The 25,156-nt window shown below is 42.4% G+C and overlaps 1 protein-coding gene across 5 annotated transcripts in view; it reads left to right on the top strand.

The window, feature by feature from the left end:
• LOC145353929 (extracellular sulfatase Sulf-2-like) overlaps positions 1-25,156 on the top strand; it is a 318,430-nt gene that overhangs the window by 225,896 nt on the left and 67,378 nt on the right. For all 5 annotated transcript variants that reach the window (XM_080204931.1, XM_080204936.1, XM_080204933.1 and 2 more), the window contains 2 exons: positions 7,566-7,735; positions 18,829-18,979. In XM_080204931.1, the coding sequence (XP_080061057.1) occupies positions 7,566-7,735; positions 18,829-18,979 (321 nt within the window). The remainder of the gene's footprint in view (positions 1-7,565; positions 7,736-18,828; positions 18,980-25,156) is intronic.

Consider the following 25,156-nt stretch of genomic DNA (forward strand, 5'->3'; position numbering starts at 1 on the left):
TGGCTGTGTGTTATACTTGGTAAACACCATGAGATATTCATCCTGGAAGCATGATGTCTACATAATTTTCAATAAATGAAATTTAAATAATTAACTGCCCAACAAATGTTCTTGCTTTAAACCACTAAGATAAGCTTTTCTCCTTATTCTTATTAAAATTGCTGACACTCAGCCACAAATGTCTTTGTACTTATACAGTGACCCCATTACTAAAGAGAAAATTTAAAAATAAACTCAGATGGGACCAGTGTCACCAAAATTTGGGACAGCCTTACTGTCCCACCTCCAAACATGAGGTAGATTTCTCTGAATACAGTGGGACCACATTATTACAAAATTCTTCTTTAAATTCTACAAAAGACTCGCTGGATGTGTCTTATATCGCACTTTATATATCACATCTGTTAAAATGTCATGAGGTTCCCAAGTAAAATGATGGGCAGGAATGTGTCACTTGTTTTTCCAGATTGAACTGACCTCTGTATTTCATAGAATCATAAAATCCCTACCAGCCGCCCATCAAGCCTGTACTGACAACAATCCCACCCAGGTTCCATCCCCGCAATCCCATGTATTCACCCTGCTAGTCCTCCTGACACTAATGGACATTTTGGCACGGCCAATCCACCTAAACCACACATCTCTGGACTGTGGGAGGAAACTGGAGCACTTAGAGGAAACCCATGCAGACACAGGGGAGAATGTGCATACGCCACACAAACAGTGACCCGAAGCTGGAATTGAACCCAGGTCTCTGGCGCTGTGAGGCAGCAGTGATAACCACTGTGCCGCCCAACATGAGTGAAGTCAAAATCATATTTTCGTTTCAGCATAAGTTCTCTCGTTTATTGCATGCTTTCTCTCCTCACTTAAGCATGCTTTTCCATTGATTTACTTGTCTAATTACTGTCGTACGCCTGGGTAATGTTAACAAAATAGTCTGACAGAGCCATAAGATTGGAAACAGCAACACTGCACAAAGCCAAATTTCTTGGCAATGAAGCCAGAGATGCAAAAACAGTTTGAATAATGGTATATCTGCATTATTTAAATAGGATTTTTAACCCAAGAGGCAACCTTAATCTGATCAGGGGAAAAATAAAAATCTATCAGGCATTTCTCTCATTTGTGATTTCATAAACTCAGAGTAATCAACCTTTTTATATTTTTCTATCATTTAAGTGCGCAGTACTTGCTCAGCACATTTATGTGTACAACACTGGCAGCCTTGCATTTTTTCCTTTCTTGCATATGGGATGGCATGGTGGCACAGTGGTTAGCACGGCTGCCTCACAGTACCAGGGACCCGGATTCGATTCCTGGCTTGGGTCACTGTCTCTGTAGAATTTGCACATGCTCCCCATGTCTGAGTGGATTTCCTCCTGATGCTCCAGTTTTCTCCCACAGTCCGAAGATGTGTGAGGTTAGATGGATTGGCCATGCCAAATTGCTCCTCAGTGTCAGGAGATTATCTCTAGTTAGCATGGGGGTTATGGGGATAGGGTCTGGGCGTAATTGTGGTCAGTGCAGACTCTAAGAGCCAAATGGCCTCTTTCTGCATTGTCAGATTCTATAGATGGACTTCTCAAATAAAGTATAGTCAATGGATAAGCTCTTTGAAGATGTCAGATGTGTTGTGGATACAGGGAAACCCAGTGGATGTATTGTACTTAGATTTCCAGAAGGTGTTTGATAAGCTGCCATTTCAAAGATCCTTTTTTAAAATAAAAGCTCATGGGGGTACCATAGTGGCATGGATTGATGATTGGCTAACTAACAGTTAACATATATTGATCTTTTTCTGGTTGGCAGGTTATGATGAATGGTGTGCCACAGGGATTAGTGCTGAGGCCTCCATTTTTTCAAATTATATAGATGACTTTAATGAAGGGGCTGAAGATATGATTGCTAAATCTGCTGAAAACCCAAAGACAGAAAGTAAATTAGAAAGAGGACATAAGGAGGCAACAAAGGTTAAGTGTTTGGGGAAAACTGGCAAATGGAGTATAACGTAGACAATTGTGAAATTATGAATTTTGGCAGGAAGAATAAAAGTGAAGCTTATTATCTAAATGGCGAGAGATTGCAAAGCTCTGAAGTGCAGAGGGATCTGATTGTCCGAGTACATGAATCACGAAAGGCGAGTATATAGGTACAGCAATCAATTAGGAAAGATAATAGAATGTTATCATTTATAGGGAGGGTAATTGATTGCAAAGTAGGGAGATCATGCTTCAGTTGCACAGGGCATTGGTAAGACCACATCTGGAGTATTGTGTACAGTATTGGTCTCCTTATTTAAGGAATGATGTTAAGTGCATTTGAAGCAGCTCAGACAAGGTTTACTAGATTAATATAAGAAATGGTTTGGTTACCTTCTGAGGAAAGGTTGGAGAGGCTGGATTTATATCCACTAGAGCTCAGAAGAATAAGAGGTGACTCGATTAAAACTTTTCAAATCCTGAGAGGTATTGTTAGGGTGGACGTGGAGAGGATGTTTCCTCGTGTTAGAGAATCTAGAAACAGGAGTGACTGTTTAAATACTAGGGGTCACTCATTTAAGATAGAGATGAGGAGAAATGTTTCCTCTGAGGGTGGTGAGTCTCTGGAACACTTCCTCAAAAGGTAGTGGAGGTAGTTTCTTTGAATATGTTTAAGACTGAGTGCAATAAGATTCTTGGTGAACCAGGAGGTTAAAGGTTATTGGGGGTAGGCAAGAGTGTGGGGTTGAAGTTACAATAAGTTCAGCCATGTTCTTATTGAAAGGTGGACCAGGATTGAATGGCCTAATTTGTATGTCTGAAACAAATAAAAGACTATGTAACTTGGTCCAAGACTATAAAGAACATGCTGAGCAAACTCATGGAGTGTCTGCACTCAGTTTGATAACGAGCTTTAAATGGAAGCCGGGTGAGCAGTTTCATCAGCAAACCATTGACCTGGTGGGGGTGGTGCACTTGAGATTTGGATTAAAAGACAATTTTAATACTTAATGTACCCATGGACGTGGGACAGGGGGTCACGCTCGGTCTGGGTAGCGGGGTGGGTGGATGGATCAGGGGGATAGTTATGTGGTGGGGTTGGGGCAATGTCTGTGGGGCCATTGCTCCTGCTTTTTGCAACCCAGGAGTGATGTGACAGGGGAGCGTTTTTCAAATTGTTTCTCACTGCGCATGCGCAGTTGAAGGCTCCGATAGAAGCAGTAGTATTTTGGGCAAGATAAGCCCCACCCACAGGCTTGTACAGCGCGATTCAGAATCACTGCTTTTTTTTTTAAAGCAGAGTGCGTATGGGGGCGCTGGAGAACAGGGTTTACAAGTCAGATCCAAATCATGCCGAAATTCAGCACTTAGAATCAAAATGGTAAAATCAGGCCCAACATTACCATGCAGTTAATGCATGGATTATTGGGAGTGGGCAGAAATGGCAACTGCTGTTCAATATTCTTTCACAATATGTCAGAAAATATGGACGAACATTGTTGGCTGCAGTTACAGTCAAAGTCATACATCTCAGGATTGCAGGAAAATCTTGGGCCAATCTGGGATGGAACATTTAAGTTATGAAGAGAGTTTGGATCGGCTTGTGTTGTTTTTGTTGAAGCAGAGAAGGCTGAGGGGTGACCTGATCATGGTGTACAAGATTATGAGAGGCATGGACAGACTGGATAAGGAGCAGCTATTCCCCTTAGTTGAAAGGTCAGTCACAAGGGAACATAGGTTCAAGCTGAGGGGCAGGATGTTTAAGGGAGATGTGAGGAAAAACCTTTTCATCCAGAGGGTGATGATGGTCTGGAATGCGCTGCCTGGGAGGGTGGTAGATGCCAGATGCCTCTCATCCTTTAAAAAGGACCTGGAGAGCACCTGACGCATCATAACATTCAGGGCTATGGGCCGAATGCTGGCAGATAGGATTAGGTGGGACTTCCAGGTGTTTCTAATGTGTCGGTGCATACTTGATAGCCTGAAGGGCCTCTTCTATGCTGAGTGATTCTATGAATATCAACCATCAAGCATCTCGGAAACAGTACCCTCAAGTCATTCTTCTCTTACTGACTGATTCAGTCATATATACAGAATACTACAGTGATTGAACATAATTATGTTTTCAGAAATTACTGTGTACATAGCAGTGTGTGAATACATGTGCTTAAATATAGATATATATTGAGGTTATTCAAAGATTAACATTATATCATGAAATTGGTAGATGTAGAGTTCTGGGCACATCAGAGAGTAGCTATATTGTAATTATGCAATTGACCATCAGGTAGTGCATGCATGTATATCTTGATCATACCAGATTACAGATGGCACTGTCTAAATTTCATCATATTAAAAACTCAGGGCTAAATTGAAGTACCAAGACTTCCAACAGATGACCTGAAGATTTTACAAATCTTATTTCATATTTGACTGGGGTTGTATTTCACCTTGTATGTATCCCAAGCAAAAGCCACCTGAAAAGCATTTTGCACACTTGACTTCGACACACACTGGAGTCAAATTGTAATATGGCCATTGAGAGTCTGGCTGACACTTGTTGCAGAGATTCCAGCTGATAACCACAACAATAACACTGGTCGTACAACTCTACTCTTATCCTGTGTGACATTACACCTGACAACTACTTCAGCTGCAATTTAATTTGTACTGCAGAATTTCAGAACTATAGTGGGTGGGTAGGAAAATGATTAATGCCCTACATTTCAGCACTAGAATATAGGTCAGCAAAGTAACTGCTGCATTATTTAGCACAGACGCATAAGCAGTCCTGTTAATAATCTGCAGGAAAACATTCAAATGGTAGGTTCCTTCAGTTCAAATTAACTATTAGAACATAGATAAACTATTGAAGTCATGTCTTTAAAGGTGCATGGATTCATGAAGTAGGTATTAACTTACTTCTTGATACAATTTATGGTGCAAGCAAAAGTTTTCTTAACATTATTTGATGGACAAGGTTGTCTTCCATTTGCAATTTTCTCGTCTGATGTGTGAAGAGGAGAATGAAAAACTAAATCATCACTTTTTTCTCCTAAAACTTGATAGTAATCTTCCTCATCTGCTTGTCACTCTTTAGAAACTTCAAGCGGAATTCTCCCATTGCCCTTACTGATGGGTTCAATATGAGGCATTGGGGGGTGGGGGAGAATCCGGTTGAAGGTCCAGAAATCAGTTTCATGCTAGCCTGAATTTGCAACAGGATCTGCCGTTGGTATCCTTCATGGTGGGTGAGAAAACCAGCGGGAGGTTGGTGTGAATCTCATTTGTATCCCATTAATGGAACACAGATGAAGACCTGACCCCCTTACCCTGCCCAGCCCCACTCAATGATCCACAATGCTGGCGAGAGAACACGCCAGCATGATCACGTTTGGAACAAAATGACATGTGAATGTTCATACTCACCTGAGAAATGCCTGGAGCTACCCCCAGAGTTTAGGATGGAGGCTGCCCGCAACCCTGAACCCTGGAATACCACGGCAGCGGGTCAAGGGAACACTTTCAGGTGGAATTTCCAGATTTGGTGTTCTGGAGGTGGTTCATGTTCCAGTTTCAGAATGTTCCTGGAGATCAATCTTCATCTTAAGGAGGTCCACCTTCTTCCTTCAATAGTGGGTCAGTGATGTTGAGCATCTTTTCAATATGGCACCCAGACACTATGGCAGACCATTCAGGCCTGCCCTATCACTGCATATGTTGTGTGTAATTAATTACGTGGCGGTTGGAAGATTTGACATGTTGTCCCACCTGCTTCTACAGCGGGAAACACTTCACGTTCCTGCAGTTTCAGGATAAGGGATCAATCAGTTAGGACTGACATAAGGAGTAATTACTTCACTCAAATGAACCTTTGGAATCTTCTATCCCTGAGGGTTGTGGATGATTACATTTAAGGCTGGGATGGACAGATCTTTGGGGTCTCAGGGAATTAAGGGATATGGCAAGCAGGTGAGAAAATGGGCTTGGAACCCAGGATCAGTGATGACATTGAATAGCAGAGCAGGCTTGACAGGCCATATCATTCATGTGTTCTTGAGGAAAGTTTAGGGAGGCTTCAAAAGTCTTTCAAAGAATTCCCTGGAGTCACTGCTCCAGGAAAAAGAAATCTGGCCTTATCTTGATTATTCATCTAAAAATACACTCCAGTGCCCATTTTAATATTCTTGTGTCGAATATAAAAGCTCCCCCTGAAGCGATAGCCTTCTGACCTTCTCTACTTACTAAGATGTTAGACCATTGAAAAATTAGCCCAGAAATTAATGTTGCCAATATGAACAGATCAACTTTTAATGGGCAGAATTTTTGAGCGTGGGAGGAGATGGGATCAGTGACTGTTGCGCCCACAACTTCCCAGCCCTGGCCGGCAGCCGTTGGCATTTTCCTGCTCCAGGCTAATTTTGGAACATGGTTCCGGTGGGAAACGAGCAATAGCTGTATCCATTAGCAGTAAAGAGCCAATCGGGCATATTACTGAACTTTATAATGCTCCCCTCTCATCACCAATTGGAATTTTCCAGATGAGCTTCCCATGGTAGCTGGAACCTGGTCATGGATGGGTGCAGCCTCCTGGCGTCAGTTTCGAGATTGGTGGGGGCAATATTCTGGTTGACTTTTTAAAACAAGCCTTACGCTGCACCTCCCCCAAGAAGTTGCAGCTGATAAATGGCCACAGTTGCAGTCACAGGCTGCCCTCTGAAGGGATTCCTCCTCCATGGTGGCTCCCTGGCAGCTGTGGCCTCTTCTATTGAAGAAATGTTTTAAGTTCCGAGGGAATGACTCCACCTAGAGGTGCTCCTTTTACCTCTTACACCCTTCAGTAGTGAGTACCTTTGATTGTAGCATTGGCACTCTCTCTCAGTGCTGAAGGGGCTTCTGTTGACCTTCCACCCTTCAGAACCCACCTGCCCACCTTGGTTGAATGGTGAGCAAACACACTGGCAACTAGCTGAACATTTTGTCCACAATCATATTGGGTGTAAAATGCTAACAGAAACGCAAGGCCAGGACCCAAAAATGCACCTGACATGGGGGTCCTGATCTCGGCGTAGTCTGCTCAATACTTGTATATCAGTCCTCTGTTTACTATTTTAACCCAGGTACCATCCTGTTTATTTTAAATAGGTTATTAAAAACTCAAATTCTTCATCTGTTTCAGCTACCAAATATGTCCAAATTTTTCCTCTGGTCTAAACACACAAAACATATTTTTGCCTCAGTACCGTTTACCTACCTTTCTCAATAGTGACTGCTCCTGCAGCCACTTTGGGACAACCTCTGAAATTCTATCCTTGAGGTTTCCTGCCACTACCTTACCAATAACTGGGTGCCAAGAAATACACCAGCCAAATTAAGAGATCTAATTATGGAGGAAGTGTTGGGTGGTTGATGAAGATGTGGCATAGAGTTGAGACCCAAAAATCCTTCCCTAGTTTGAGCAATGAAGAGAGTCTCAACAGTATGGAAGGAAAAACTTCGAAACTGAGAATTTTCTCATTGTGCTTTGTTCAAAAAATATTTCTTTGCAAATTTAACTCTTACTTTATATTTCTGTTTTGATAGGATTACCTGACGGATTTGATGACAAATGACAGCATTGATTACTTTAAATTATCCAAGAAGATTTATCCACACAGACCGGTTATGATGTTGATCAGTCATGCAGCACCCCATGGGCCAGAGGACTCAGCTCCACAATTCTCCAACCTCTTCCCCAATGCTTCCCAGCACATGTGAGTGTTAACAATGTTATAATTCAGTCTTGTAACAATCCATGAGATGCAGTAGACATCGTGGCCTGAATTTTACTATTCCGCCTGCCACGGGAATTGGAGCTGGCGAGGGTTAGACCATGGAAAGATCAGTTGATCTTGGGCGGAATTATTTATGATTTTGGGACGAGTGAGGCTGTAAAATCCCACACTGTACTTTTATTATTTGGACCTTTTGAGCAACGTACAAGCAGTTCATTGTAGATTAATGCTAAGACTGGTTTTCTTATGTGGTTAATTGAGGAAGTAGAGTTTATTTTATGCTGTGGTATTAAGCTATGTAGACCAGCAAAGCCCCCAGGTTCATCCGCAAAGTTGCTGCGATGAAACAGGGAATTCAGCAAGTCACCTTATTTTCCCTGAAGAATACCCTTATTAAAAGCCATGGGGATAATTTAGCTGAGGAAAGATCTTTCTTTGAAACCAGTGATTCCTTCTGGATGTATACCTGCACGAAAACCACATGGAACAGGTACAAACAATTGGGTTAGCCATCATGGCATAATATCCCCCAGCACCCTGCCTGGGTTTTGCAAGAAGAATTTAATCTGGATGAGGTATTGAAGGAGCCACTCCGACTTGTGATAAAATGCTCCAAGGACGGAAAGCTAACCACAGAAAGGAAAAATATGAGAGGAAATATGAAGGGCAAACAGCTATTTGAAACAATAAATAAATTGTTTCAACTGAGTTTAAAATGTTGTTCATATCCGTTTAACTGATGTCAAAAGAACAATTTGGCTTATTTTTATGAATAGCTCTTCATAGAATCGGAACAGGTGAAGAGCAAACAACAGAAATATCTGTTGACCCTGGACAGGAATTCTCAGTCTCACTCGATAGAGGCCATAAAATCCTGCCCATTGAACCCTTACAGTGCACAGACTCTTTCAGACCATCTTACCCAGGCCTACACTACACATCTTGGGACGCTAAGGGGCAATTTAGCTTGGCTAATCCGTCTAGCCTACAGATCTGGGAGAAAACCAAAGCACTGGAGGAAACCCACACAGACACGGGGAGAACTTGCATACGTCACACAGACAGTCATCCAAAGCCAAAATTGAACCCTGGTCCCTAGCGCTGTGTGGCAGCAGTTCTAACCACTGTGCCACTGCACTGCTCTTTCTCAGTAAGGACCTGTGCAAAGTGGCTGAACATGGCAATCTGAAAATAAAACCCCTAGAAGTAAGATTAAGTCTATGTGATTGCTTGAGACTTGTACTGAGAGGATATGTTTTTCTGGTGGCCCAATGCTAGGGCAAGAAGGGAAGTCTTGAGTTCCAGATCTAAATGATGCAACAGCCACTCCTCTCAATTGGAGGCAGGGCTGGTAACCCTGTACAAACACAATTGGCGACAAAAAGACACCAAAGGGAGGGCAGCCAAAAACATCGAAGAAAGATGCAGAAGATGCCAGAGAGAGGGAGATGATATTCAAATAAACCACACAAGGATTTTCGACCACATCAGTGCAATGACATGCATGATCCAAGGGTCATTATTCTACAGGGAAATCTTCATATCAGAGCTGAGTTGAAGGGCAAGATTCCAGTTGAGTCTACGCCTTAAAAACCCACAATAAACTGAAGTTTCAGTGAACTAAACGGCACAAGATCTGACCAAACAAATTTCAGGTACCAGGATAAAAGAATGATCCACAATTGTACAGTTGGCAACTCGAGGGTGGTGTTGAAAAAAATCTCAGATATCCAACTACAGACATATGTGCTCAACTAGCTAATCAGCTCCTTCACAACAATTCGGTGGTGGGGGACGAGGGACCTTACCAGCTGTACTCAGAACAGAACTACCATCAATCACAGAAGTCTATTAGTCCCTAACAATCAAAATGGAACAACAAGTTACCAAGGCAACACAAGGCATGGCGGTGACACTTTCTGGACAAAGAACTTTGGAAATGTTGCCATGTCTGCATGAGTTTCTTCTCTGGTTTCCTCCCACAGCCTGAAAGACAAGCTGGTTGGATATATTGGTCATGCTACATTCTCCTTCAGTGTACCCAAGCAGACACTGGAGAGTGGTGACAAGGAGATTTTTTACAGCAACTTCATTGCAGTGTTAATGTAAGCCTACTTGTGACACTAGTAAATAAACTTCAAGCTTTCTAAACTTTAAAATCTTAAACGTCACCCTGAAGAACAGCGACATCAATTTGCAAATGCTCCATTAAGAGACCTGTGTTGTTTAAAGACTGGGCGGGATGTTCCAGCCACGTTCGCTCCATGACCAGAAAATCCCATCTGAGGTAATGGACCTTTGCATGATCTGTGTCCTGCCCGCCATGGGAATCATGGATCGTGGATGGGAAAATTCTGTCCTATATGTGAAATGCAGTACAGGAACTGGCTAGTAGACAATGGGTGCATGGAGAGTAACTTGAGCAACTCACAGGATTGTACATACAAATGTGGCTTTTGTTCGCTGGGAAAAAGGAGATGGTTTTTTTTTATATATCAGAAAGGGGATATTTGGGTTTTGGAAAGGCAATCCCTACTGCACAACTGTCTTGCCATAGTTATGTGCTGCTGCCATGTGTCTGCTCCTAAGATCTACTTCAATAAAAATCTTTCACAGAAACACAAGAATGAAGACGGCTGTCGCAATAACTTGCAGCAGGGACATTGTTTTATTGCATAAGAGGATCATATCATTGATAATTTGAGGAAACCATGATCAGGATATTTGCAGGTCAACATGGAGCAAGATGGGAAAGGCTGAAAATTGCTAAAGAAGCTGGAAAGTTGGAGGTTAATGGGGAACAGGAGAGAGATTAATCATTGGTGCTGAAGTGGGAAATCATGGCAGGAGGGAGAGAGTGACTGTGAGCAACAGGAAGAAGGCTGAACTCTCCCAGAGAGCATTCCTGCTCCTTCTGCCCTGTTTGTAGTTCTGGAAAAGGCACTTACCTTGGGGAGCTGGCACTGGATCTACAAAATAAATTGGAGCATGAGTAGGCCACTTGGCCCTTCAAGACTGCTCCTGCATTCAGTAAGATCGTAGCTGACCTGATTGTAACCTCAGCCGTACATTCCTGCTTACCCCCAATAACCTATCACCCCTTTGTTAATCAATAAGTTATCCAGCTCTGTCTTAAAAATATTCAAAGGCTTTGCTTCCATTGCTGTTTGAGGATGAGAGTTCAGTGCCTGCTTTTATTTCATTCCCAGATTTTCCAACCCCAGGGAAACCCATGTTGAAACAGTGAATTGTGCAGTGGGAGTTGAACTTAAATATGTTAATGCAATGGCCTCTCTCTTCAGAGTAGGGCAGTTACATACCATGGTATCTGCACCATACAAAAGACAGTAGGTGTTTGTACAATATATTGGAGGCATGTTCCTTATATTTAATGAGTGTGCAGGTTGGGTGAATTGGCCATGCTAAATTGCCCCTTAGTGTCCAAAGATACGTAGGTTAGGTAGATTGGCCATGGTAAATGTGCATTATGCAGGGATAGGGTGGGGTTGGGGCTGGGTGGGATGCTCTTTCCGAGAGTCAGCACAGCCTCAATGGGCTGAATGGCCTCTTCTGCACTGTATGATTGAGCTGCCTGTCATCTCGGCATCAAACCCAAGGTTATGGCTTGCAAGTCACTTAATAAGTGAAAGGGGATTATGTGTCGCGTAGCAATTTGTTTCTGATTCTAAGCACTGCATCTGTCACCATCATGCCAGTTCTGTAAGCTAACAAAATCCTTTGTCTGTTAGCAGCATCTTGAATAGATCAGTTTTTGTAATACAGCCTGAACTTAAGCCACATTTTTGTTCTGTCTGATGTGCTTAGAAATGTCAGTGCAAATAGATCCTTGTGTTAAATCTCCATCCATGTGTCAGAACCATGTATTCAAAGCAGAAATTAGGTTGTCATCTTTGTATCATAATATGCACCAAGTTATCTGAGGAGTCCAGTAGCAGAGATGACAGGGCAGCAGAAAAGCTGGCACAGTAATACTGCCTGGATGGTTCTGAACTGAGCTTTTGGATGCCAGTAAGAAATTGACATTGGAGTGCTGGCTTTTCAGTGTTACTGCCAACTGAAAGTCCATGCATGGATACATGCCAGTTTAGTGGGACTGCCCTGCTTATATTGCTAAGACACTTCACGAATGCTCATGTTTGTGTTTGGAACAAAAGTGCCTTTGCTACATCTGTGAGCACAGTAAATGTTGCACGTGCAGGCAAACAGATTTGTTGAACATAATACCTGCTGGGGAGATGAGGAAAGTGACGGGTGGTAGGAAGAAGCAATTTATCCTGGCAGGCATCCACTTGTTTCAATCTGTACCAGTGTTAGATTTACCATTGAGGTGGGCCTTGTTTATGTCAGTGCCAAGGTGGAATTAATTCTGATCATGTATACTTTTTTGGTTGCTGAATTTTTCCTCTGAAGGCATTCAGCTGAAGTCTGGTTTTGAGTGCCAATCACTCTCAGTAAAAACTTGACTGACTGCTATTATAAAGCCCAGACAGTGAGTTTCAGCAAGTTGTCCAATACTAGATTAGGATCATTGAACAGCAGCGTGACGCAGCTTCCCTGTGACAAAACATATAAATTTTAGCTTGGTTTTGATGTCTTACTAAAGAAGCGAAAAGGCTGACCAATGCTGCCAACCCATCCTCAGGCATTGATGACAAATTTAATGTCCATGATGCCATCCCAACTGAGAACAGCTAACTGAGCAGAAACTAGAAATCAAATCTGGACCTTCTTAGTCTTTATGGTTCAGCTATTAATTGGTTAAATTTGCCAGGCCAGTAGGGATACTCAGGTTTTATTTTATGGTTTCAATTCATCAAAGTATTACTTAATCTCCTTGAAGTGGACATGACGTGTTACAGATTACTCGGAGTCTGACTTGCTGTGGCATTGTTTTCTTCATGGGCAAGAGCTACATAGTATCTGTTGGATAAGAAAAATGTCAGCAGGACTTCCATCTGCACCTCAACTAGATCTCCCTAACCTGCTAATATTCCCCTTGCCTCACATCCCACTGAGATTTAACTATACACTGAAGAAAACAGTTCAAAACCTTCTCCCTCTGCGTTGTGTATCAGATTGTCTCCAATTGAACAATTGGAGGGACTCAATGCAGAGACATTCCCTGCAGATGTAGCATTCCAGGGCTGCCCTGTTGTCCACCAGTTCCCACATACTGCGGATAGAATCTTGTGAACATCCTGAGACATGAAAATAGGGTAGGCAGGGGGACGCTTAATGGAGTGAAGACAAAATGTCAACTTCCTGACAGTGGCAGGGACAGCTTTTTACTACACCAGCATATCATGCATAGTCAATAAAACACAACTTTACCAGATTACATTGTAATTTTGTTATTAAATATGAGGCAAGCAAGAAATATGCCTTCAGATTCACAACTGGGTAAATAAAGGTGGTGCGTAGTAAGCAAGGTAATCTTCCTGGTGAATTTGAACTGGTCATGTAAAGGAGCTTTGTTGAACGATAGGGGATTGATGTATTGAGATCGGGTGTCAGCTGTGAAAGGGAATGGAGTAAAAAGTCTGACAACACCAGGCTTAAGTCCAACCGATTTATTTGATAGTAAATTCACAAGCTTTCGAGGTTACCCTCTTCGTCAGGTGAATGGAGAGTTCTGGCCTCAGACAGAGCATATAAAGCACAGTCTGAAAGCACTTTAGTGACATGAAGCCAATTATAAACCAATCAACTGGTTTATTTTACTTGGAGACAGAAGGATAACTAGAAATTAGTCTTTTTGTGGAAGGCCTATTTTCCTACTATACGTAACATCAGGAAGTTAAATCATAGAATCCCTACAATAGAGAAGGAGGCCATTCAACCCATTGAGTATGTACTGACCACAATCCCACCCAGGCCCAGTTCCTGTAACCCCACAGTAGGGACAATTTAGCATGGCCAATCAACTTGATCCACACACCTTTGGACTGTGATTGGAAACCAAAGCATCTGGAGGAAATCCACGCAGACATGGGGAGAAAGTGCAAACTCCACACAGATAGTGACCAAGGCTGGAATTGAACCTGGGTCCCTGGTGCTGTGAGGTCAGCAGAGCAAACCACTGTGCCATTGTGCTGCCTTGTTAATAAATAAATGCCCCTGACTGTGAAGGGTTAAATACATAACCAGTTAACGGTCTCTGTCTCATTGATCTTAGAAAAAGAACTCTCTATCTCGCACTGAGTGTTTCATATTCGCAACAGACTGCCTACTTAAGAAAGCAATAGATATAGAATAACCTCTTACTTTTCTCTCAGTTCTATTATTCAATGATTGGCTGATCAAATTGTTTATCAAAGTTATAGCTTTGAGTCATTTGCAAAAAACACCCTTCCCATGTTCCCACTCCAAAATTTTCTGTAGAGCGTATAGCAACTAAATTTTAGGTTTAGGTAAATCCCACTCCTAGAATAAAAATAATTTTAACACACAATCTTGAGGAAATATGCTTGACAAATTCCATTATCTGAAAACGAATATGAATGGCCAAAATCCAGACTTCTGATGTCTTCTCTGTTCTTCCTAAATTATTTTATGGTTTATTATTGCATGGGATATGGCCCAACCCTAATTGCCCTTGACATGGGTGAGTTGTTCAGCTAATTCAGAAAGTAGTTAAGAGTCACCCACACTGTCAAGGATCTGGAGTCATATGTAGACCATACCAATTAGAGTAGCAGCTTTCCTTCTCTAAAGGACATTAGTGAACCAGATGGGTTTCCTTAACAAATCACATTGAAGATTGCTAATGATCCACACCAAGTCTGAACCAGGAACTGTAACTTAGTACAGTGAATTGAATCTGATTTGTACATGAGCAGTATTAGCCTCTCTATTGTTTTCCAGGTAAATTCTGGTCCAATTTAACTTAACCAAAAAGTTCTATGTGGACAAAATGTTATAATACATATAAGATGAGAAGAATTTCCATTGCTGGAAGTTGAAAAGCAAAAGATTGCTTTTGACCATACTTCAAAAGCATTCTGTCATTGTGAGGTAATACTTTAAAAGAAAGAACAGGGTGCATCTTGAAGCCATTGGATTACAAGATGTCAAAGTTATTTTGACAATGCACAGATAAGTGATGAGGTCAATTGAACTCACTTTTACTGGAGAAAAACTGAAAGGAACTTGGTAGTGATTTCATAATAATGATGAAAATACATTCAACATGCTATTTCTCTTTAACCATAAGCATGGGTCTGGAGTACAGGCAAAGAAAATGCACTAGACCTCATGCAATCATTCCAAAATTATGGCCAGGTTTTATGGCCCTCTCACACCCAGCTGGGAATTACAGTCTCACCAAAGGAAACGGCAATTTAAACGGCCCACTGCATCTGCCAGTGGGAGACATGCCATGGTGAGATCGTAAAATTCTGGCGTATGGTTTATTTACCTTTTAGAGGAGAGTTATGTGGAAACAGCTTGAGGGGATAGAAGGTAGAAAAGGTTTGACAGCCTGGGCTTATTTCCACTGGAATTTAGGATCATGAGTGACTTTAACGAAGTATATAAAATCTTGAATGGCCTTGACAAGGTGAACATGGAAAGGATCTTTCCTCTTATGAGTGTGCCCAGAGCTAGGAGGCATTGTTTTACACCTAGGGGTTGCCCTAACAGGACAGAAATGAGGAGATTTTTTATTCGGTCAGGGGATTGTGTGACTTTGGAACTCTGCTTCAGAAGGAAGTGGAGATGGGAATCACTGAATATTTTTTAAGATGAAAGTAGATTGATTCCAAATCTAACATTATCGGGGGTAGATGGAAACGTGGAACTTGAAACACAAACAGATCAGCCATGATCTTATTGAATAGTGGAGAAGGTTTAAGGGACCGAGTGGCTTGCTCCTGCTCCCGTTTCATATGTTCATATAGCTGATAACTTTACATCAATGGACACTTTTAAGAGAAGCTAGATCAATATGTTCTAAGTAAAAAGTTGAAGTGCTAGGTATTAACAATGCTCAAGTAATTTTCTCCCAGGAATACGGAAAAGAAATGATGTTTCATTAAAGTAACATTTCAGTAAGTGGTGTGAAAGTGACTGTTGATGTAATTAGATATTGATTTTAAATGGAAAAGGATAAAGGGATAAATATATTTTCTCAGACTGCATTTTCTTTTGTGTTCTTGACTTCATTATTTAGTATGTTTTATAGTAAACTTAATGTTGTTCTGCTTTTTAGAATATCTTTGTTAATAATTTTTGATGTTATGAAGACGAGTATTGATCCTGCTTTATTGTGTGTCAGAAACCTGAGTTAATTTTCAATAGGCTGTCACATAGCTGTCTGTCTTTGTCATAGCTGTGCTCCTTTGATAGTCTATCATTGCAATTGGTCATTTCTTTACATTTCATTGATTGTTTCATAGACACATATATTCACAAATATCAATCATCGACATGCAGCGTTCTCTAGCCTGATACAAATACTGTACTCTGTCTGTCTATCTATATTTGTTTCAATTACAATTCCTCTACCTTTTATATCTCATTATCTATTCCTCCCTGCCTAACTCACTCACTACTTATGTACCTCACTAACTAACTTTGCATGTTTAACTATCTATCTCTCACTGCCTGTCTATAACTAAGTACTTCTCTATTCACTCTAGTCATTTGTTTTTATGTACCAAAGCATCTGTCTGTTACTGTCTATGTATGTATCTATTCTTATGTCAACCTATCCCTTCTGTGAGTGAAGTGGGGGCCTACAAATTGGCATACAGGAATTAGATCAAAAATGTAGTTAAGCGACATTACAGGGAAATTTAAGGCCTAATTTTAACCCCCTCCTCCAATGGCAGGAATGGAGCACAGTAAGAAGTCTCACAATACCAGGTTAAAATCCAACAGGCTTATTTGGTGTCACGAGCTTTTGGAACACTGCTCCTTCATTAGGTGAGTGATGAAGGAGCAACACTCCAAAACCTCGTGATACGAAATAAAGCTATTGGACTTTAACCTGGTGCTGTGAGACTTTTTACTGTGCCCACCCCAGTCTAACGCCAGCATCTCCACATCAGGAATGGAGCAGACAAATGACTAACCTGACAGCAAGTTGAGCTCAGAATATGTTTCCAATGTGTTCCTACCAGCACCATCATCTTAACCTGCCTGAATTTAGCCAAAGGAAGATTTCCGATCCCATAGCAGCTGGGCTGTAATTTAAATGGCGGTCATGTCTCAAACTCTGCAGCCGCATCTTGGCTCAGAACCATTTCCACAGCTCATCATTAGTGTCTAAATATTCACCCGCATGTGCCTTGACATCAACCTTGTTAGTTTTGGGTGAGGGTTAGATGAGCTGTTGTACAGGTCCTGGATTCCTGATTCCTGTTCTGTGTTAGTATTGGGACTCTAATCTTAAATTGGATGGGTAAAATTCTACATTCCATATGCTGGGGAAATTACTGAAGACTCCCAAATGCACAGGTTAATTAGAAGTGGACAGGATGGATTTGTAGAAGGCAAGTTAGGGTAGATTGTTGTTGAATTATTTGCAGAAAATAGATATATGCGATTCAGTTAATGTCAGAAAAACAAACTTTCAGAAGACACATAAAGGATGGTGAGAACTGATGCATATGGTGTAAAAGAGAATGTAACTAAACAGACACAGTGAATGCTAGAACACAGAAAACACGGTAGGAGTAACTAAATGGATTTGAATTGGCAGGATGTAAATAGTGGTGTCCCATTGAGATTTGTGCTAGAACCTCTGCTATTCTCTAGTTATGTAAATAATTTAGGCAAAGGCACAAGTTTTCAGAAGACACTAAATTAGTTGTCATGGCAAACTGTAAAGAAATAATGCAAGCGAATGCAGTTAGGGCATGGATGGGGGGTTAGCAGAGCAGGCAGCACATACAGTTCCCTGAACTGCAAGGAAATATATACAGGTCAATTTTCCTGTCCTGCCCACCATGGGAATCGTAGCATGGGGGGAGGGGGTGGAGACACAAAGGTCCACTGACTTTGGGTGGGATTCTCCAGTTTTGGGACGAGCATGGCCAGAAAATCCCACCAGTAATGTTAATTTGGGGGAAAAGAGCAGTGAAGGGTGTGGGGGAGCAAATTCTGAAAGTGAAGTGTATGAAGAAAGTGGAGGAACAGAAATTTAGAGGTGCCAATACACTGATCTTAAAAACAGGAGAGCTAAGATTAAAGATGCATGGTTGGAAGGCCTAACACAGATAGGAAATAATCAGTAAACAGCAGAACCCTTAAGAGTAGTGATAGGCAAAGAGATCTAGGTGTACAGGTACACAGGTGGCAATAGAGGTGGAGAAGGTAGTCAAGAAGGCATATGACATGCTTGCCTTCATTAGCCAGGGCATTGAGTTTAAAAATTGGCAAGTCATGTCGTAGCTTTATAGAACCTTAGTTAGGCCGAATTTGGAATGTAGTGTTCAATTCTGGTTGCCGCACTACCAGAAGGATGTGGAGGCTTTGGAGAAGGTACAGAAAAGATTTACCAGGATGTTGCCTGGTATGGAGGGCATTATGTACGAGGAGAGGGTGGATAAACTTGGTTTGTTCTCACTGGAACGACAAAAGTTGAGGGACGACCTGATAGAAGTCTACAAGATTGAGAGGCATAGTCAGAAGCTTTTTCCCAGGGTGGAAAAGTCAATTATTTGGAGGCACAAGTTTAAGGTGCGAGGGGTAAGGTTTAAAGGAGATGTATGAGACAGATTTTTCCAGAGAGTAGTGGGTGCCTGGAACTCGTGGGCGGTAGTGGAAGCGGATACGATAGTGACTTTTAAGGGACGTCTTGACAAATACGTGAATAGGATGGAAAGAGAGGGATATGGTCATGGAAGGGTAGGGGATTTTAGTTCAGTCAGGTAGCATGGTTGATGCAGGCTTGGAGGGCTGAAGGGCCTGTTCCTGTGCTGTAATTTTCTTTGTTCTTATGACCAGAAAGACAAGGGATCTAGCTATCTTTCTATATCTGTCTGCTTATTGAATCTCAGTATGTAGAAATCTTTTTGGTTAATGTATTTTTAAAATTACATCTGCAGCACCCCCAGCTATAATTACGCACCCAATCCAGACAAGCACTGGATCATGAGATATACTGGCCCAATGAAACCCATCCACATGGAGTTCACCAACATGCTGCAGAGGAAGCGGCTGCAAACTTTAATGTCCGTGGATGAATCAATGGAAAAGGTACGTTTACAGGACAACTACAAATACTTAATATTAAAATGTTTTTATTTTTTGACCATACAGGTATTCGCCAACTCAAACACTAAATAAAAAAGGTAAAGTTGCCATAGTCCCAGATGAGCATAAAAGTTGCCGTAGTCCCAGATGACCATAGGTTGCTTTCCCCTTTGAGGGGAGAGCTTGGCCAGTAGTGATTTAACCTGAGGATCACCACACCTCAGGCAAGGGGCAAGATATCGTATTTACTCACTCTCTAACAAGCACTGTTGCTGTTATGACGCAAGGTAGATTGTTGCACCATTACGGTATAACAGTGTGAAAGACAGCTTCCCAATAAACATTACACAAAAGTAGATCAAGTGACATAAGAACATAAGAAATAGGAGCTGGAGTAGGCCATCTAGCCCTTCGAGCCTGCCCCGCCATTCAATAAGATCATAGCTGATCTGTCGTGTCTCAGTTCCACATTCCCGCCCTCTCCCCATAACCCTTAATCCCCTCGCTTATCAAAAACCCATCAACCCGTGTCTTAAAAATATTTAGCGAGGCAGCCTCCACCACTTCAACGGGCAGAGAATTCCAGAGATTCACCACCCTTTGAGTGAAGAAGTTCCTCCTCAACTCCGTTCTAAACCACTCCCCCTTTATCTTGAGGCTGTGCCCCCTAGTCCTACTGTCCTTTCTGAGCGGGAAGAGCCCCTCCACCTCTATCCTATCCATCCCATTCATCATCTTATATGTCTCAATGAGGTCTCCCCTCATTCTTCTAAACTCTAACGAGTACAAGCCTAGTTTATTCAGCCTCTCCTCATAGCTCAACCCCCTCAACTCCGGTATCAGCCTAGTAAACCTCCTCTGCACTCCCTCCAAGGCCAAAATATCCTTGCGTAAGTGCGGCGACCAAAACTGCACACAGTACTCCAGCTGCGGCCTCACCAATGCCCTATACAGCCGCAGCAAGACCTCCCTACTTTTATATTCAATCCCCCTCACTATGAAGGCCAGCATCCCATTTGCCTTCCTGACCACCTGCTGCACCTGCAAGCTGGGTTTTTGCGACTCATGCACAAGTGACCCATCGTGTCACTTCTCTTCCCCAGGTTGAGATCATCTGCTTGCTAGTCGACCCAATGTTTCATTCCATAATTGAATAATGAAACCGACAAAATTCAAAGAAGAATCATAGAATCCTTTAATGAAGAAGGAGGCCATTCAGCCCATCAAGCCTGCACCAACAACAATCCCACCCAGGCTCTATCCCGTAACTCCATGCATTTACCCTGCTTGTCCCCCTGACACCAATTTAGCATGGCCAATCAACCTAACCCGAGCATCTTTGGACTGTGGGAGGAAACCAGAGCACCCAGAGGAAACCCATGTCGACATGGGGAGAATGTGCAAACTCTGCGCAGACAGTGATCCAAAGCCAGAATTGAACCCTAGTCTCTGGCACTGTGAGGCAGCTCTGCTAACCATTGTGCCACCATGCTGCCCTAAAAGCAGTATTATTACTTTGGTATCACTTTACATCAATGGGTTTGTAGAGGGCTGAGTTCCCTTTCAACAAGTTTACTTAAATAACCTCCACTCCCCTTAAACGATTTATAAAAGCATTTTTTCCTGATGATTTGTTTGGGGGGAAAAAAAGAATCATCCAGCATAATACTGTACTGCTGAGACAAGTCATTCCAGTAAGTGACTCTGCCTGTAAGTAACATGCATTTAGAGCCCTTTGTATTGCTATCACCACTTTATTAAGCATCACCGTAGGGCAAGCATTTTGTGCACAGGATAGCACGAGTCCTATCCCCACTGTGATGTGTTTCCATGAGATGGAGCAGGAACAAAAAAAACAACTGTGGTTAGCATTATCAAACGTGAGGCAAATAAAACTCAACTGTTCAGCTGGATGTAGATCAGGTGACCCCCACACAATGAGGCATCAACCATAATGTAACTTTTATGAAGCAAGCTAAGAAAAATGGCCAGATTTTTGTTGCCAATGAAGTTTCCAGCCGGAATTTAGTGAATTGCCTGCCCAATGGATTCAGCGTTGACTTGGCAAGTTTTCAAGGCCAGCTTAATTTAACTGTCTGAGGCAGGCGCCCGGTGGTATCACGGTATTGTGCTTTCCCACTGACGGAGTGTGGGAAACGGCTGCAGGATTTCAATGCCTGCCGCAACCTAAGGGACCAGACAAAAACTCCAACTGGCATCATATGGCTGTCTCCACTCAGCAGCTCTGGCAGATGCTGTGTACCTGAAACCCAGACTGTCTGCTCCCCATAGCTGCTGTTTGCCCTGCTGTGTGCTTCTAGCTTTTCTGTTTTCATTTTGCAAATTAATTTGTCAACCATGTATTTGGAAACTTAATGTAATAATCAGATGCTTTACATACATTGTTTGCTGCGTACGCCCATCTGTGCTACCAAAATGACTTCTTTTAACGAGTGAATAATGCCAACAGCAAAAACCACAGCGAAAATACTTTTGTAAGCATAACATTCAGTAATACAAAGAAATGAGTTTACGCTGGAAACAGTCAATACCCTTGATTGATCAGAAAAGATGGGGGTTAAATTTGATATCCCTTGAAAATGGTCATGGGAATCACGATGGCAGTCACCGTCTTCGCACCGCTTACCTGTCTCTGCGCCCATTCAATGCTAACCGCACCGTTGGATGCATCAAAGGCAATATTGAGTGTCGCGCACCAATTAAAACCAGCCCCTGAGGGATCTGCACCTCTTAATGAGGGGGTGCATTGCAACTGGTGCAGGTGCTGGCAGTTGCACAGAAAGTTACTCATATCTGGGAAACGTTGAAGAATGGTTCAATGTGGGATAATCCCTGGAGTCCTTGGTGAAGAAGGAGCAATACCCTGTATCTACAACAATTGGTAAGATCTACCAGGTACATTCAGAAGTCAGTGGGAGCAGATGGCTGTGGAGATCCATGCTGGGATTCAATCCCTGAGCACCTGGATGCAGTGTTATATGAAGTTCAATGACCTCACACAAGTGATCAAAGTCATTGAATGCATTTCCCTTCACATTCACCTGGTCTCATAATTTTATATTCCTCAATAATATACCTTCAGCTTCCTCTGTCCAAAGAATACAACCCAACTCTTTCCAAATAACTGAAATTTCCAGTCCTGGCTACAACCTTGTAAAGCTGCTTTGTACCCTCTCTTGGACAAGCTTCTGCCAGAACTTAAAATCAATATTGAAACCCCTAATTGAAGTCTTTGGAATGCCTTTTTAATGCTTCCTTTGACTTCCATGACAGTGCACCCCAAAATCAAGCTTGCTATTGAAGGTTTGCTTTGGTAAATGACTGTCAGGCATTCTAGCTACTTGTCCAGCCCAACTCAGTTGTTGCTGTGCCAATATAATGTGGATGTTTGACATGCCAATTGGGGTGAGCACCTGGTGTTTTCAGATATTGATCTGGGAATGAAGAGGAGCAAGTCCGCCCACCAAACTGAAAGTCTTTGGAGCAACAGTCTTGCCTGTTTTGTTCTGTGCATTCAAGATTGGGACTGTGCACCAGGACCATGCAAAGATGATCAACCACTTCCCCTGAGCTGTTTCTGATAGCAGCATAAAATACCAGACATTGAGTTGCTCACCTAAGCTGCAAACAGTCTTTCTGACAGAAAAATACTGTGGTCCTTTGATAAATGGATCTGCCTTGCCACTTTTCCTTGGATCTCATGGGCTTTTAGTTTTCTGGTCAGTCTGCCATGTGGCACCTTGTCAAAAGCTTGGATAAAATCCAGGAAAACTATCTCAAATACAGTACCCTCATTGACACTCTTGCCGGAATTCCACTGCCCTGCCCACCAGAGAGTCAGAGTGGGCAAGGGGCGAACAATGGAAATGTCCACTGACCTCAGGTGGGATTTTCTGGTCTTGGATCGAGCAAGGCCGTAAAATCCCACCCTCTGTGTTACGTCCTCAAAAGATTTCATGGCATTCCCTTTACAAATCGATGCTGACAGCTCTCCCTATCCTTGTTCTCTCCCTTATCCGCTCACCATATAGCAGGCTGCGGTATGTGATTGTAAACCCGTGTGATGGTGAGTCAATACAGTATGTGGCAGACATGAGTCTTAATACACGTTCAATTGAGTCCTGCAGGCTCCTCCAGAGGGTCTATAGCAGCAGAGGTATTATTTCAATGGTATTTTAACTTCCATGGCAGCTTAGCTTGTTTTGTGCTATACGTGGGTTACATTACAGAACCATCAGCCATATCAACGATAGAAAGCCCTTTTCACCAAGTAACTCTTTGGTTTGCCCTAGTGACTCAAATGTAACAGCCACATCAGACTGAAGAGTGAAGATGTTGCGATTGTTGACAGAATACTAAGTATTGATCTGTATGACCCCCTGCCTATGGTCACTCATCAGTTGAACATTAAGGAGTGAAAACTCTTTCAGTCTGGTATAGGGAAGACTTGGTATGAAGTGCCTTCCAAATGATGTGTTTGCAGTCACTGGCATCTTGCGACATGTGAAAACCTGCAATGCTAGTGAAGTTATATACTTACTCTGTCTGTTTCTCTTTGACGACCACCAATGAAATATTACTTGCCCGTATTGAGTGAAGTCTCTGTAAATTCACTTATGCAATAGTAAATGGCAAACTTAGATGTTGTAAACATCTCCAACTCTCACCGGGAAGAAGCCACACTCACACGTGTTCATAGCCGTGGTCACTTCCACAGCCACAGGCACTGTCATCTTTACTTTGCTCTGAGGGTGTAATTGTGGCTGTAGCAGGTGACAAATTTCACTCAATACTCAAAAAGAGACAATAACATTTTCACAAATGTTTTCCTGCTGAGGTTCAGGCAGGACATTTGCTCCCTGGGCATCCTGGGTGGATATGGCCTCTCAGTGAAAGCCTTTCTCCCCTCCTCCTTCCTCTTCCAGTAGCTTGTCTTGCTCTGCATGGCCCCTGTTCATTCTCCAAGCCATACGGTGCTCCAATGGGATGCCGACTAACATGCCCATGTCTAGGAGAAATGGGTTTATTCAGAAATCTTGAAGTCAGCAAAAACATCTTGAGCGTATGTCTCATCACTTCCAGGAGCAGATAATAATGGTTTGAACATCCCAAGAGATAATTAACTAGAGGGTTAGGCCCTGTGCCAGGTTCGCTGAGCGGAACGGAGTTGAGGACTTCAAGGGCCCAGAAATTAAAGGAGAATTGCTGGTCTCACATGAAAGCATATGTGATATCATCTCGCATGCCTTCTGCATTCTATATTGGAAAGAATGGCAAACCCAGTGGAGTATCCTAGCAACAGAACTCCATGACTGGACACTGTAGCTTTGGAAGCTCAAATGATTTCCATACAGAACTTAGACTCAAGCCCAAACTTGGGGAAGCAGAGGACCACCTTGGACAGATTACTAGAGCAAGTGGATAGGTAATTCTAGGGAGTCATTAATTCAATGCTCCCTTCCCTCCCATAGATTATAAATGAACTCCAACTCCATGAAGGGCATGGGGATGTGAGGCAGTGGGAATGCGGAATTGGCACATACTGACCTCTCTCACCATATCATCATGCTTGTTCCAATGCCACTCCATCAGCCAGTACAGTGCCCGCAAGGCAGCTGGGCCTGACTGTCTCATCACAAGCTGAAACATAGCAGTCTGTAGCCAGACTTCTGGGGCTCAAACACCCAGCCATAAATGAGCAATAGCAACCTTCCATGAACTCATCTGAAGCCAGTGCGGGAACGACAGATTGAGGGAATGCTCAATGAAAAGCAGTCAGCAGAGGGTACCAAGAGATTTTGTCAACCTACAACCTATAAGTATATGCATCACTTTTTAAACACCTGAGAGTTTGGTGTTTGATCTCTCTTCATTAGAGTTAGTTAGTTTACACTGGCAGGATGTCACTGATATAGAACTGAATACAGAAGGAAGGGAATAGTGAAGGACAAAATAAGGACTGTGAATACAGTGAGGCTTCTTACTGCTAATTAGGTGAGTAAGTTCAGCAAGTCAGTGGAAGCAGTGATGGAATAATTGCTCCCTGGATTCTATTAATAGCACAATTAAGAACAAGTTTGTACAATTTAAAAAATAATAAAATATTTCTTAGAATTATAGGTTATATTTGAGTAAAGTAGAGTAACAATGAATATGTAG

This window comes from Carcharhinus amblyrhynchos, chromosome 16, assembly GCF_965287045.1.
Source record: "Carcharhinus amblyrhynchos chromosome 16, sCarAmb.v2.hapA, whole genome shotgun sequence".
In the NCBI taxonomy this organism is placed as follows: Eukaryota; Metazoa; Chordata; class Chondrichthyes; order Carcharhiniformes; family Carcharhinidae; genus Carcharhinus; species Carcharhinus amblyrhynchos.